The sequence below is a fragment of the Daphnia carinata genome, chromosome 2 (assembly GCF_022539665.2).
Source record: "Daphnia carinata strain CSIRO-1 chromosome 2, CSIRO_AGI_Dcar_HiC_V3, whole genome shotgun sequence".
Taxonomy (NCBI): Eukaryota; Metazoa; Arthropoda; class Branchiopoda; order Diplostraca; family Daphniidae; genus Daphnia; species Daphnia carinata.
Window position 1 is genome coordinate 6,056,108 of NC_081332.1, and position 14,995 is coordinate 6,071,102.

At 35.4% G+C, this 14,995-nt stretch overlaps 1 protein-coding gene, 1 long non-coding RNA gene and 1 pseudogene across 2 annotated transcripts; 1 reads left to right on the plus strand and 2 right to left on the minus strand.

The window, feature by feature from the left end:
* Positions 1-1,244: 1,244 nt before the first annotated feature.
* Positions 1,245-7,484, minus strand: LOC130686989 (uncharacterized). Its single transcript, XM_057510148.1, is given in 8 exon segments — positions 1,245-1,570; positions 1,670-1,849; positions 1,985-2,357; positions 2,449-3,157; positions 3,219-3,369; positions 3,372-3,520; positions 3,622-3,711; positions 7,267-7,484. Coding segments are annotated over 8 exon segments (2,118 nt in total). The 5' UTR covers positions 7,407-7,484.
* A 1,506-nt stretch (positions 7,485-8,990) lies between these two features.
* On the minus strand, positions 8,991-10,674 carry LOC130686990 (surfeit locus protein 6 homolog; annotated as a pseudogene).
* A 431-nt stretch (positions 10,675-11,105) lies between these two features.
* Positions 11,106-13,151, plus strand: LOC130686715 (uncharacterized). Its single transcript, XR_008999959.2, has 5 exons — positions 11,106-11,611; positions 11,670-11,967; positions 12,037-12,240; positions 12,299-12,761; positions 12,831-13,151. It is a non-coding gene; the product is annotated as an uncharacterized LOC130686715 (long non-coding RNA).
* The last annotated feature ends 1,844 nt before the right edge of the window (positions 13,152-14,995 follow it).

A 14,995-nucleotide genomic window follows, 5' to 3' on the forward strand; every position in this document is an offset into this window, starting at 1 on the left:
TTGTGCTCCCCTGAAAAACCAAACTTTTTCCTATGGACACAGTTTCGATTTTGTAATGTACATTTTTGTTACATTACATTACTTTAACTTTACTAATCAATATTGTTCTAATTGCTGGTTTTTAATAGCACCACCTGTGCCAAAATAGATAAGAAATAAGAAAAATATATATAATAAGAATATAACAAGAAATATATAAGAATATATAAGAATAAACACCGTTAATAATGAATACTATTTTGCAGTTCTCTCAAAGTGAATCAATCTGTAATTGTATTTTAAAAATTAAGAACCTTTATTTTTAATTCAAAAACGCCATATAAAAAATTTAATGCTAAAAACTTTAGCTGAATGGCTATTCCCTTATTAAGGACTAGGATGTGGTGGACTCTACGCTCTGTTCTGGTGGTGTGCATGAGGCTGTCCCAAATGCCGATCCTACTGCCCAATGGTAAATCGTACACCGTATTTGTCGTTTCAATTTTCTTTTACCGTATAAGACTATTGCGGTGAAAAATTTCAACAGGCCGTGAATGTGACGCGTGGCTTTAAAGGTGATTACATGAAATAAAAACAAAATGGCGAGTTCTGAGCAATATTTTGATGCCCCACTTTTGCCTACCTAGGGATGCCGTGGGTAGGCAAACGTGACCACTTATCCAAACATTATTGTAGCTTCTAGACACAACACCCTTTAATATAGGATTGAGTGGAACTGGGTCTGGAGAGATTCAAAGCGGGCACGGGCCCTGTGAGGCAGCCAGGACGAACTAATAAGCGGTAGACGGGTGGTACCAAGTGCCAAGTCACACCGCACCATTCGTGTGCCATCGTCTCACAGGGTGCATCCCCTCAAGGATCGTAGATTTTATATTTGATAGCGATCTGGGATGCACTTTCCGCACCCTTTGTTTTAATCATGGAAAGGGTCGGCGCAGCAATCAATCCTCATTTTTTTATTTTGAATATTCCGAATCATTATTGGAACCGCAGCCATCCGAATTACTGAGAAATAATTTTTTTTTTTTCGTTTTGTTCCGACAGTTTTGTAAGTTTGAAACCTAAATTTTGGTTTTCTTTAATCTGATGAATTGAGTTTTGATTGGGGAAAAAGACCATTTCATTTCAAACAAGGTGGCCATTTCTATATTTTTTGTTTCTCCTACAATGTTCGTGTTAAACAATCGTGTTACTAAACATTTGAATAAAATTTACTTTTCGATGACAAGAATACCAACTTGAATTTAAGGCGAACCGGATTCTTTTATAGGGGCGCTATGGTTAACGAAGAAATTGTTCCGTTCTGTGAATCGGCGATTGCTGGATTCACTGTCATTATCTTTTGCATCGTCATCGGTTTTGACGTGTTTCTCGAACACGATGTATTTCCTTAGGTAGGTTTCACACGAAATCGTTTGTCTTTTTTCTGTGTTCTGTAACTTTTTGTTCATGATGGATTGGACACCGTCGTCTCCTCTCAATATTCCCTCCAAGTCCCGAATGCCATCATACGCCCTGGTTAAATATACTTCTTCCATTTTCTGACACAAGGCTTGAATGAAATAGGTTCCTTATATCGCGTCAGAAAGATAACACGAGAATATATTTTAAAATGGTTTAGAAATGTTCAATTCGATAATTGCGTGGGACACAACTATATAACACTTACCAGTATAGGTATTCCGAAAGGAAACGAATCCCGGAATAGTTGATGTGATGGTCATAAAATCCATAATAGGTGGATTCCCATTGAGCTTGTCTTCGTTGACGTTGATGGATTGAAAGCAATGGGACATATATTTGATAGCAGCGGATGCAGGACTCAGTTGCACGGTGGATTCTTTGTTTTCTTCGGCATTGTCAATAAAAAAGAAATTAAAAAATATATATATTTTTTATCCTATGTACATCACCCGAGTTAAATGTTAGCTACGACAAATTGCATTTGCGTCGTTAACTGCACTACGATGTGTAGAGAACATACCTGATCCTGGGGAGACTGGTGGTACGATCCCTGTTTGACTCTGTTTCAGTTCTCCTTGGCACGCTTGAATGATGAAAATTTTTGGTTTGCCGTACAGGCTAGGGCAACGCTCATAACGAAACTTGTACTTGAGTTTGTTAGTGTTGGCGTAAAATCCGTCAGAGCCGGCAATAGCGTTCTCTACGCCGTGGGACAAAAGACAAACAACTAGGCAGCCATAGTCCGAGAAGTCTTTCTTTGCCAGGTTTTTCATTTGGTGTTTGATACCGAGCGACATTAAATTGTGATGACGATCGTCAACTTCAAAACCTAATTTCTTGAAAATGTCTTTTAACCTTGCCCCATCACGGTCAGTTGCAAGCCGGCGTTGAGGCTATGGTTTTAAAAAGATTAGGTGTTTGAATTCGTTCATTAGGTTTATTTATCAAAAATGAAAATGAATTGTGAAAGACCAATACCTCTACGTTGGCGAAATACTCCTGATTAAATATAACACAAAGACCTGGCTTATTAGAATCGTATATCGGATAGTGTTCCTTCATAGGTGGCCGGAAATATTTATGATCGAGGACTTCCGATAGGCTTAGTCGCTGGTTTTCATCGAACTTGATCATCTGCTTGATCAAAGCTATCGCATTTTCATTCTTTACGCCTGATGGCTTCCATTCTGCGTTGTAAACAAAGTAATCCAAATCGTTAATGTTCGTGGTACGTCTGAGTTTATCATCACTGAACGGATGAGATGGACTGGGATTCTCGTCGCCTGTTCCAGTCAAGACGTAGTGATAGAAACAACCGAGAATAAACACGTCCAAGGACTGATCAACTTCCTGATCCGTGCGTTGGCTTTCCGGGGCCACCCACTCATCCGAGGCAATAGTTCCAGACCAACACTTGCCTGGAACAATCATTCTGCTCAACCGAAAATCTGTTATCTTGATTGCGTAACCAACAATGTGTTTGCCCGACAGTATTTCCTTCACAAGGAAACTGCTCGGCTTTACGTTACGATGGACAAAATGATTTTGATGAAGGTAGGCAAGTCCCCTAGTTGCCTGTAACAAGATTCCTTTCGCCGTTAGCGATTTTAAAACAGTTTTTTTCAACGAATCTTTTTCTTTTCGTTCAAAGATGTCAGCAATAGAGCACAAGCACAGCTCTGTCGCTATATACCTATGTAAGAAATTGGGATTTACCATCAGCAATAGCAATAAATCAAACGTATTTGCCTTACACGAAATTGTCTAATTCATCCGTTTCGTAGCTGAAATAGCGAATAAAATTTTCATGTACATCCAATTTTCGTAGAATACGTTTTTCACGTTTAATTTCAGTTTCCAAATCGGGTTTTATTTCTATTTTTTCGATGGCTACTAGAATTTTTTTTCATAAAAACCTTGGAAAATTTGTCGTTGAATGGGCGATGCTTCTTTTGGGGAGTTCAAAACTGTTTTGGGTTCGCATCTCTGGGATGTTGTATCCTTCGGCAACGACTTGCAGTCGTAGCTCAGTTTACCACCATTTCGTACCCAAGTTCTATCTGTAAACTCCACCGTTTTGGGACGTACGTGTTATGTATTATTAGCAATGTAATTTAGTATAGTGCGTTTGGTAATTGGGCTGGCCTACCTTTGTACGTATCACTTTTGGAAACGATTTCATTAGGAAGAATTCTGACCTCTGTGACACCCAGGGATGGATCTTTCTGAATCGCCAGCCGAATTTGGCTAAACGTTGAAGTTCACGCCAAGTGCGTACAGCATTAAAATAGAATCGCAAATTTTATAGGCTCCATTTGCCTCTTAATGTATACCTGGAAACAGACCTGCCGTCCGATTATTTCTTGAGCGATTATCGGTAGCCGTCGATAATCGCAAAAAAAATGATCGGCGATCATTTGTCTGTTGAAAAAATTTGATCGGCGATTAAATTTCTTTGATTGTTTTTCCGATTATTTTTGATCGCCATCTAGCAGTAAGAAAATAACTTGCCATTGTTAAAATTGAAAAAATTGAAACAAGTAGACATTTCAAAAACAACATGGTCTCCGCGAGTTGACTCGACCGTTCGGGTTGTAAGAGGCACAAAATTCCTGCGTTTTGATTGGCTCTCCAGCTCTGATGCCAGTGGCAACCACCACTGAAAGAAAGCAAGCTGTTGATGTGTCGTCTGCTTGTGCCGTCTGCCTGTCGTCTGCATCGATTTTAATTTTCAAAATAATTCAATTTTCAAATAACAAAATTACTAATCAAAAATCATAAAACGTTCCTAATATCAACACTGACATCTTTTACCACAACCCCTTGGACTCGACGGTAAGCAATTTTTTTGTTTTTAGTGAGCCATGATAATGTAAGTAGTTGTAAAAATAATGTAAGACTGTGAATATTTGAATATGAAAATAAACCAAATGAAAAAGCTTTTCTTTTCTTTTTGTATTATAATAACGATATACCTATACCATAAGACAAACTTGGAATCGTAAAACTGTTTTTAAACTTTTTTTACGTTGACCATAATGGAAATTTGAAAAATGCCGCCTAAAAATAATGGCATCCGTTTTCTCTACTGTGATTGGTTGCTCGTAATTTAGTATTTCTTTAACTAATTCGATAAATTTTTGTTGTTTAATGGCCACCAAAACATTCCTCGTGACACAAGGAAGCTAGATATTACCTTTATAACATATAATAAGCCTAAAGAATGCCTTAACGAAGGGCCCAAAGTTTTCGGTTTTTCATAGTTTCCCCTCCTCTCATACACCGTCCAAAAATTAAATATTTATTAATGGACAAACTATTGGTCTGAAATGAATTATTTTAATTTCAATGAATAGCTCTTAGTATGAGCTTTCTACTTCTGTAACATTAAAAGTAGGATTCCCGTAATCAAAAAATTTCTGGAACGAAAGATTTTTTGTCGTTTTATCGTTTGGGTCCATTACATCTTTGGATCGCAAAACTTTGCAAAATAAAATTTTTTATATTTTTTTGTCATGGAAATATTGCATTAAGTTTTACGAAAATCGAAAGCCCTTACAATGGGCTATTCACTGCAATTAGAATTATTTTAGACCAATAGTTTGTCCATTAATAAATATTTAATTTTTGGACGGTGTATGGGAGGAGGGGAAACTATGAAAAACCGAAAACTTTGGGCCCTTCGTTAAGGCAACAAACTATTGGTCTAAAATAATTCTAATTGCAGTGAATAGCCCATTGTAAGGGCTTTCGATTTTCGTAAAACTTAATGCAATATTTCCATGACAAAAAAATATAAAAAATTTTATTTTGCAAAGTTTTGCGATCCAAAGATGTAATGGACCCAAACGATAAAACGACAAAAAATCTTTCGTTCCAGAAATTTTTTGATTACGGGAATCCTACTTTTAATGTTACAGAAGTAGAAAGCTCATACTAAGAGCTATTCATTGAAATTAAAATAATTCATTTCAGACCAATAGTTTGTCCATTAATAAATATTTAATTTTTGGACGGTGTATGAGAGGAGGGGAAACTATGAAAAACCGAAAACTTTGGGCCCTTCGTTAAGGCATTCTTTAGGCTTATTATATGTTATAAAGGTAATATCTAGCTTCCTTGTGTCACGAGGAATGTTTTGGTGGCCATTAAACAACAAAAATTTATCGAATTAGTTAAAGAAATACTAAATTACGAGCAACCAATCACAGTAGAGAAAACGGATGCCATTATTTTTAGGCGGCATTTTTCAAATTTCCATTATGGTCAACGTAAAAAAAGTTTAAAAACAGTTTTACGATTCCAAGTTTGTCTTATGGTATAGGTATATCGTTATTATAATACAAAAAGAAAAGAAAAGCTTTTTCATTTGGTTTATTTTCATATTCAAATATTCACAGTCTTACATTATTTTTACAACTACTTACATTATCATGGCTCACTAAAAACAAAAAAATTGCTTACCGTCGAGTCCAAGGGGTTGTGGTAAAAGATGTCAGTGTTGATATTAGGAACGTTTTATGATTTTTGATTAGTAATTTTGTTATTTGAAAATTGAATTATTTTGAAAATTAAAATCGATGCAGACGACAGGCAGACGGCACAAGCAGACGACACATCAACAGCTTGCTTTCTTTCAGTGGTGGTTGCCACTGGCATCAGAGCTGGAGAGCCAATCAAAACGCAGGAATTTTGTGCCTCTTACAACCCGAACGGTCGAGTCAACTCGCGGAGACCATGTTGTTCAAAAAAGCGTCTGCTAAAAAAGTGACACAGCTATGAGTAGACTTTCATATAGTCTCATCTACCGTTCATAGATGTCGCTAAATAATCGAAAAATAATCGCGATTAAAAATTAATTCTTTTCCACTTTAATCGCCGATTGCGATTGTTTTAAAATAATTTGATCGCCGATTAAAATTTTAATCGAAATCGCAATCGCGATTAATTTTCAATCGCGATTACGGCAGGTCTGCCTGGAAACATGATCGTGGCTGTTAGGAGAAACTCGGATTTCACTATAAGTTGCCTCATTTTGCTCCGGTAATCCGTCCTCGGCCAGTCGAGCGCTGGATGAACCATCACCACCCATTTCCTTATTATTACCTAGTACCAGGTTCCATAAGAATGGAACATTCGAAGATGGACCAATATTAACTAACAGGGAAAAAGACATTTTGCCCAGCTTTCGCCAAATACTGAAACAATAAAGTAGTTGCGCGGTGGTTGAAGAAACTCTAAAGCAAATGAGCTTATCATAGCGTTCATAGAGATAGCACGTGATAAAACGATTTAATTTCCGGTCTTATCTCAAGTGTGAAGAAATAATGTGGTGATACAAGTAGCTCGAAAAACAGTCAGCAAAGCTAAATAACAATTCAAAATTTTAATTGCATACAAACGAGGGCATGAAAGAAAATGTAATGAACTAAATTTTTCGCTTGTGTTTCCAACTATCGAAACAGCAAGCCAATCTAGATTTCTATTCAGTATATTAAATGTTACTACATAAGCCACACAGTAAAAACAAAATGTAAAACTTAATTCTAGTGCTACACGATGGATATTTCACGTTTGTTCTGATATGCTCCAAGTTAATCCAACCCGCGGTTATGTAACGTGCAGTGTAGTTCATAATTACTGTATTGTAAATTGCTATTTGACGCTTAATGCTTCGCACTATTGATGTGATTTAGCTCTCCGAATCGCCTCTCGAATTTTGCTAAACGTTTAAATTCAAGCCAAGTGCATAGAGCATCAAAATATAGCCTATTTAAAAGACTTAATTTGCTTCTTATATACCTGTAAACATCATTGTTGGTGTTAAGAGAAATCCTGATTTGACAAGAAGTTGGCTCATCTTGCTCTGGTAATCCGTCTTCAGCCAGTCCAGCACTGGATGAACCATCACCACCATTTTCCTGACGATTATCTGGTTTCATTTTAGTTCCCTAAGATTGAAACACTCGAAGATGGGCTAATATCAACTAACAGTGAAAGTGATAGTTTGCCTAACTATCGCTAAGTAATGCAACAAGAAAATGGTTGCGCGGTCATTGAAAAAAAAAAACACTAAAGCGAATGAGCTTATCATAGCGTCCATGGAGATAGCGCGGAAATAAAACGGATTTTAAATATCTGGTCTTATCACAAGTGTGACGAAATAATTGTGGTGATGCAAGGGAGGTCGGAGAAAAAGGCCCAGACGAAAAAGGCCCAGACGAAAAAGGCCCGCGAAAAAGGCCCAGACGAAAAAGGCCCATACAAAAAAGGCCCACTTTATTCCAAATTTTAAAGTGGGCCTTTTTCTCCATTAAACTGGGCCTTTTTCTCCGCTTAATTTCCATGTTCCTAAATCTTTATTGAGTTTCCAAAAAGTATTTCCCACTTCCTATTCCGTGGAAGTTGGAATATATAAAGGTTGCTGAAACCGTGACCATCTATAAGGTTTGTCCATATGAAACAATGTTAGCGTATATACGCTAGTTAATCTTTGATTATTTATTATGTAGCTATCGGATTTCGGATTATGTTAGTATTTATCTATTGCTAATATCCCGTTAAATAAAGTTCATTTTTCACAATTTTTGTTTATTGAACTACTTTAGCTTCTTTAAATATAATATAAGAATTATAAGTTTTCCGCACTTAGCCTTGTTCTGTCCACCCTCTTTGATCATTCCCCCACCTCTAAATCCATCTTCATTATAACTTCTCTTTGTCGATACTTATTCCATAGGTTAAGACCACTGATTTGTTATGAATACGGAAACTGAATGAGTTCCGCGGGGCTTTTGTGGTTGCTGGGAACAAAGATATGTTAATACGAAGACTAGTTCATTATTATTAACATTTGATAAATAATTTTTTGAGGAAGAACACTACAAGCTTAAACTATCGTTTGCGATAAGGACAAAAAGAAAGAATATTGTAATTCAATATTGATTTTCATACCATTTATTTCCTTATCACATTTTCAATTTTTTTCACGATTACAAAGAGCCCAATAAATATATTAAAATCATAACCTACTGCTATAAATATGCCAGGCCTTTTACTGCTAACTGTTGTCTTGGAGCGCTTTTCAGCAAAACTATAAATAGTTCTAGCATAACTGGAATATTTAATTTGCATAAGAACGTCTATGAGTCAAACTTAAATAGTAATGGCTTTTGGTAAAGAGCAGTCTTTTGTTAAAGAGTAACCTCACCTTTAGTTCGAGAGAACCATATACGTCTCTGGTGAGAACTCGCGTTTTCAAGCAATGATAAATAATTTTTTACGTTCTTCGTGTCTTGTTTTCCCCTTATGCACATATTCCAGCTGCTATTGTTTACCTAATTCACATCATATACTACAATGAACAATAAGGAAGCCTTGCACCTGAAGTTGACAAAGCTATTAACAAGTACAAATCAATTTTAATTATTTTCTACCATGAAAGACTGTTTTTATGAGTCTGCTATAGTGAAGACACTAAACAATTAAAAATGAATCTAAGATTTTTTTCTTCAAATTTTCCAAAATCATGAAAGGCATGCCAGTGTATTTTTCTAAAAGACTGTCGCGCCATGGTTTGCACATGAAAGAACACGAGTTTAGCTCATCTATGAGTCTGTATCATTATTTCATACGATAAATTTTCCTTTTTTTGATTTGGTTTAATCACTGTATGTTCTTTTTTTTCAGTTTCTTTTTCTTAATGTTGGCTTTTCTCTTTTTCTGTTGTCATTCCTTTCTCTTTTTCTGTTGTCATTCCTTTCTCTTTTCCTTTTCTTCGTTGCGATCAGCCCAATTTATTTTATTTTCTGATTTGATTTTACCTCGTTTCTTTATTTATTTGCCAAGGAATTCCACACAGTCTTCTACCTATTGCAATACAGAAACGTTAGAAGTTTTGAACACCTTACAAATATGTTTGTCAAATTGATAGTTTACCTGAAAACCTTCAGCTATGTGTAGAGCACCATTGCAAGCCTGTTTTTCTTCCATGCTTCTGGATTCTCACCTTCAGCTTGGCCTACCAAGATTTTCACTTTTTGTTTAAGTATTTTTTTTTTCATTTTAATCGTTGCCAATTATGGATCTAAAGTGGTCTTTTTCAGAATGGGTGAGGGATTAAATAGTTCTCCAAAATCAAATTTGCTGAAAACTGGGCAGCCTTCACTGTTGAAAATTGGTGTTGGCAATGTACTTGCTAGTCTTGGTTCAGAAATTTCTGTTTAGACAAACTCTGAAAGAACAGAGGTTGGTGACACAGATGCTACCTTGGTTGCTCATGCAAGTTTGGCAATTCAGGACCTCCTCTTCTTTTTTTTGCTTTATAATTTTTTCTTCGTTTCATTTAACTTCCGTTTAGTTTGATTTTTGTTTTCTTATCAGATAAATCCAGCTTTTTTCCTGAAAATCAATGGAATAAACTGGCAGGTCTTACTTAAATGTAAAGATTAACACATACCTGTGAAAAGCGAGAGCTTAGCTGTTAGCTGTTTTTCCATTTCTTAAGGATTGGAAGCATGGTTCCTGGTGTTTTTTCAGAAACGGCTGGCATATCCAAATCATTGCAATCAGGATCTGTATGAAGCTGTTCAGCAGCATAATCAACAGCAGTCATCCATTCTTCCCTAGAATCCAATAACAAATTTATGCTCTCAGTTTGTTATATGATGCACAAGAAAACCACAATGTATGAAAATTTTTAAAATTAGGTTTTGACCCTTCACATACCTTTTTTTCAGGCTCAATATGAAAACTCGTTTCAATTACATTCATCCATTTAAGACCTCCAATCTGAAAGGTGCATGGTTTGGGTGATCCCCTGGCATCATGCAAAAACAAAGTAAAGATATTCTAAGACATATTGGTTACTAAAATGTTATACCGCTTTCATAATTTTGCATCCTTTCACAGTAAAATTGTTGAGTGGTTAAGCAAGTCCTAAGTTTGGCTTTGGTTTATGCTTGGATCCTAGTAATAATCAATAATCCCGTATAACAAAACATCCTTGACGCCAATTTTTTTTGAGTTCTCCTAGGAAACAAAATAAACATTGAATGTGAATGAGAATGCATAATATATTCCACATCAACAATTTGATTGCAAGCTGCACGTAAGTCTCTGAAGAAGAGCTTACTCAACTTACCTCTTTAAAGCAGCTAGCCGTCCTTTATGATAAAAGGAGTTTTTCGTAGAATCTATTGCACCAAACATTTTGTTGCAATAACGGCCTTTTCCCTTGTTTCACTGAATTTTTTCGGTATTAGCTTCGATGCTAGCAGACAATAACAGCAAAGCTATCAATGGAATTTTCGTACTACACAGATAGATGGAGGCCATGAACAATAACAAAGTAACTAAATTTTATTGAATTTGTAATATAAGACTTAATTTTTTTTTAAATTTCAATAGGCAATCTTAGGGGTTTATTTTACTACGTTTGTTTTTTGAACTACGGTTCATACGATTTTTTGTATACTTTCTCTGCTTAGACTGCCCTAAGGTGGAGGCGTCCTCAAGCTAGATTTGGCTTGAAAGGTAGTACAAAAAACAAATGTAGTAAAATAAATTCTTATGATTGTCTATTGAAATTTTAAGAAAATTTTAATTCTTATATTATACAAATATAATAATATTCTTATATCTTATACAAATTCAACACAATTTAGTTACTTTGTTATTGCTCATGGTTTCCATCTGCTTATACTGCCCTCAAGTGGAGGCGTCCTGAAGCTGGATTTGGCTTGAAATGCCGTTCCCTAAAGAAAATAACAATAGACTTGTTTCGTATAGTTTGATCTATGGAGTGATCAGTGATAATGTTGAGAGATCAAATAATTAATAATAAAGTTTAAAGGTTATAAGATGAGAGGCAGTTTTTGTAAATGGAAAAAGAGAAAACAAGTACTTGAAAGTGTCGTCTAAACAAAATTTGTAGGAAATGACCCAAAAAATCAAGAGCCTTATAAAACGCGAGGGTCCATTGACATCGTCGCTCTTAAAAAGTAACTCTCTCCTGAAGATTTTGTCATTTCTAGCTTATTGACCAACATTTCAACTGAAAGTGTATCTACAGTTGAAGATCTCAATAGCAATAAGGTTGGTGTTGAATTGGAAGAATGTCTAGCAGCTAACACCTCACACTTAACAGGTATGTGTTAATCTTTAAGTTTAAGGAAGACAGGCCAGCTTATTCCATCTGTTTTCAGGGAAAAGGCAAACAGAGTTTGTCAAAACCGGTATTCCTGAACCAAGACAAACAAGTACACCGCCAACACCAATTTTCAACAGTGAAGGCTGCCTAGTATTCAGCAAATTTGATTTAGGAGAACTATCTAATCCCTCACCCATTCTGAACAAGACCACTTTAGATTCAAAAGTGGCAACAAAAAAAAACTCAAAGCCAAAGTTAAAATCTTGGATGGCCAAGCTGAAGTTGAGAATGCGAGAAGTATTGAAGAGAAACGGGCATGAAAAGGTGCCCTGCAAATAGCCAAAGTCTTTCAGGTAAACTTTCAATTTGACAAACATATTTGTAAGATCTTAAATAATTTTAACCTTTCTGTATTGCAATAGGTAAAAAAACAATGTGGAATTACTTGCTAAATCTATTAAGAAACAAGATGAAATCAAATCAGATAGTAAAAAGAAGTTGGCTGAACGCATTGAAGAATAGGAAAAGAGAAAGGAATAACAACAGAAAACGAAAAAACCCAACATTAAGAAAAAGAAAACTGAAAAGAAAGAACATAATCCGAATGAACACCTCACACTTTACAGGTACGTTTTAACATTTACATTTAAGGAAGACCGGCCAGTTTATTCCATTGATTTTCAGGGAAAAAGCTGTAATTGTCTGATAAGACAACGAAAATCAAACTTAAACGGAAGCTAGAAGGAATGAAGAAGAAATTAAAAAGGAAAAGTAAGAAGAAGAGGTCCTGCATTGCCAAACATGCTCGAGCAACAAGGCAGTATCTGTGTCATCAACCTCTGGTCTTTCAGAGTTTGTTAAAACAGAAATTCCTGAACCAAGACTAGCAAGTACACTGCCAACAACAATTTTTAACAGTGAAGGCTGTCTAGTTTCCAGCAAATTTGATTTTGGAGAACTTTCTAATTCCTCACCCATTCTGGAAACGACCACTTTAGATCCAAAGTGGCAACGATTAAAATGAAAGAAAATAAAATTTAAACCCAAGATGAAAATCTTAGTAGGCCAAGCTGAAGTTGAGAATGCAAGAAGCATTGAAGAGAAACAGGCATGAAATGGTGCTCTGCAAATAGCTGAAGGTTTTCAGGTAAACTTCCAATTTGACAAAAATATTTGTAAGATCTTCAAAACTTTTAACCTTTCTGTATTGCAATAGGTAAAAGACTATGTGGAATTGCTTGCCAAATCAATTAATGAACGAGATCAAATCAGAAAGTCACATAAATTGCGCCGAACGAATCGAAGAAAAGGAAAAGAGAAAAGAATAACAACAGAAAAAGAGAAAAGCCAGCATGTAGAAAAAGAAAACTGAAAAGAAAGAACATAAAGTGAATAAACTAAAGAAAAGAGGCAAATTTGTCGTATGAAAGACTGAAACTGACTCATGGATGAGCTAAACTCGTGTTCTTTTATGTGCAGCTATGCGTGATAGTTTTTTAGAAAAATACACTGGCATGCCTTCCATGATCGTGGAAAATTTGAAGAAAAAAAAATCTTAGATTCATTTAAAAAGGTTTAGTGTCTTCACTAATAACAGACTCCCATTTAAAAAAAAGTCCGTCATGGTAGAAAATTGATTTGGCCTTATTAGTAACTTTGTTAACGCAAAGTGTAAAGGTTCCTTATATCTCAATGTAGTATGTAATGTGTAATAAGGTAATCAATAGCTGCTTGAAAATGTGCAAAAGGTGAAAACAGGACACGAAGAACGAGCAAAATCATTTATAGCAGTAGGTTTTGATTTTAATATATTTATTGGGCTCTTTGAAATTGTTAAAAGAATTGAAAATGTATAAGGAATAAATGGTATTGGAATCTTGAATTACAATAGTCCTTGTTGCCTCAGATGATAGTTTAAGTTTGTAATATTATTCCTATAAACATTACTTATCAAATGTTAATAATAATAAACTAGTCTTCGTGGTACATATCTTTGTTCCCAGCAACCACAAAAGCCCCGCGGAACTTATTCAGTTTCCGTATTCACAACGAATCAGTGGTCTTTACCTATGGCATAAGCATCGACAAAGGGAAGTGATAAGGGAAATGGACTGGGGGTTGGGAGGAATGATCAAAGAGGGTGGACAGAACAAGGCTAAGTGCGGAAAACTTATAATTCTTATATTATATTTAAAGAAGCTAAAGTAGTTCAATAAACAAAAATTGTGAAAAATGAACTTTATTTAACGGGATATTAGCAATAGATAAATACTAACATAATCCGAAATCCGATAGCTACATAATAAATAATCAAAGATTAACTAGCGTATATACGCTAACATTGTTTCATATGGGCAAACCTTATAGAAGGTCACGGTTTCAGCAACCTTTATATATTCCAACTTCCACGGAATAGGAAGTGGGAAATACTTTTGGAAACTCAATAAAGATTTAGGAACATGGAAATTAAGCGGAGAAAAAGGCCCAGTTTAATGGAGAAAAAGGCCCACTTTAAAATTTGGAATAAAGTGGGCCTTTTTTGTATGGGCCTTTTTCGCGGGCCTTTTTCGTCTGGGCCTTTTTCGTCTGGGCCTTTTTCTCCGCCAATCTAAAAGAAAATGTAATGAACCGAGTTTTTCGCTTGTGTTTCCAACTATCGAAACGGCAAGCCAATCTATATTTTCTGTTCTTACGTTTTCTTTCTTTTTCTTTAAGTTTTCTCTGCTTGGCTGTTGAATATTTTGTGAAAATCATGTCACAATATTTATCTAATCAGTGATCGCAATTCTTATGTTTTTTACATAAGCTCCCATGACACTAATTTGGGACAGCAGACTACGTACTAAGACACACGTTATGCTTTTCTAGATATTTTTATTCAGTATGGCATAATCGTACGATGTTGGATTGCCAACATAAAGGCTGAAGGATCTATACTCTATGGGAACTATATATAAGTTTTTTTTTCTTTATTTTTGAATTTTTTGCCATTTGGTGAGATATTTTGAAATCACTTGGTACACCTTATACTAAAGCAATATCATCAATACTGGTATCAATAGATTCGTTTAAGTTTCCTTTACATGGCTGTTAAATATTTTATGAAAATCATGTGAGAATACTTATCTAATGGCTGATTGTAATTCTTATCTATTTTCCATAAGCTCCCGTGACGCTAATTTGGGACAGCAGACTACATACAGAAAGACTTGTTATGCTTTTGAACTTCTTTGTGTGAACCATGGCATAGTCGTAAGACGTTCGATTGCCAGACCAAAAGGTTAATGGTTCTATACTGTCAAGTCATTGTTTTAAATTTTTTAATCCTCCTTTCCTCATTTTCCCCGTTCTTGTTAGATTTTTTAAAATCACTTAAGATAC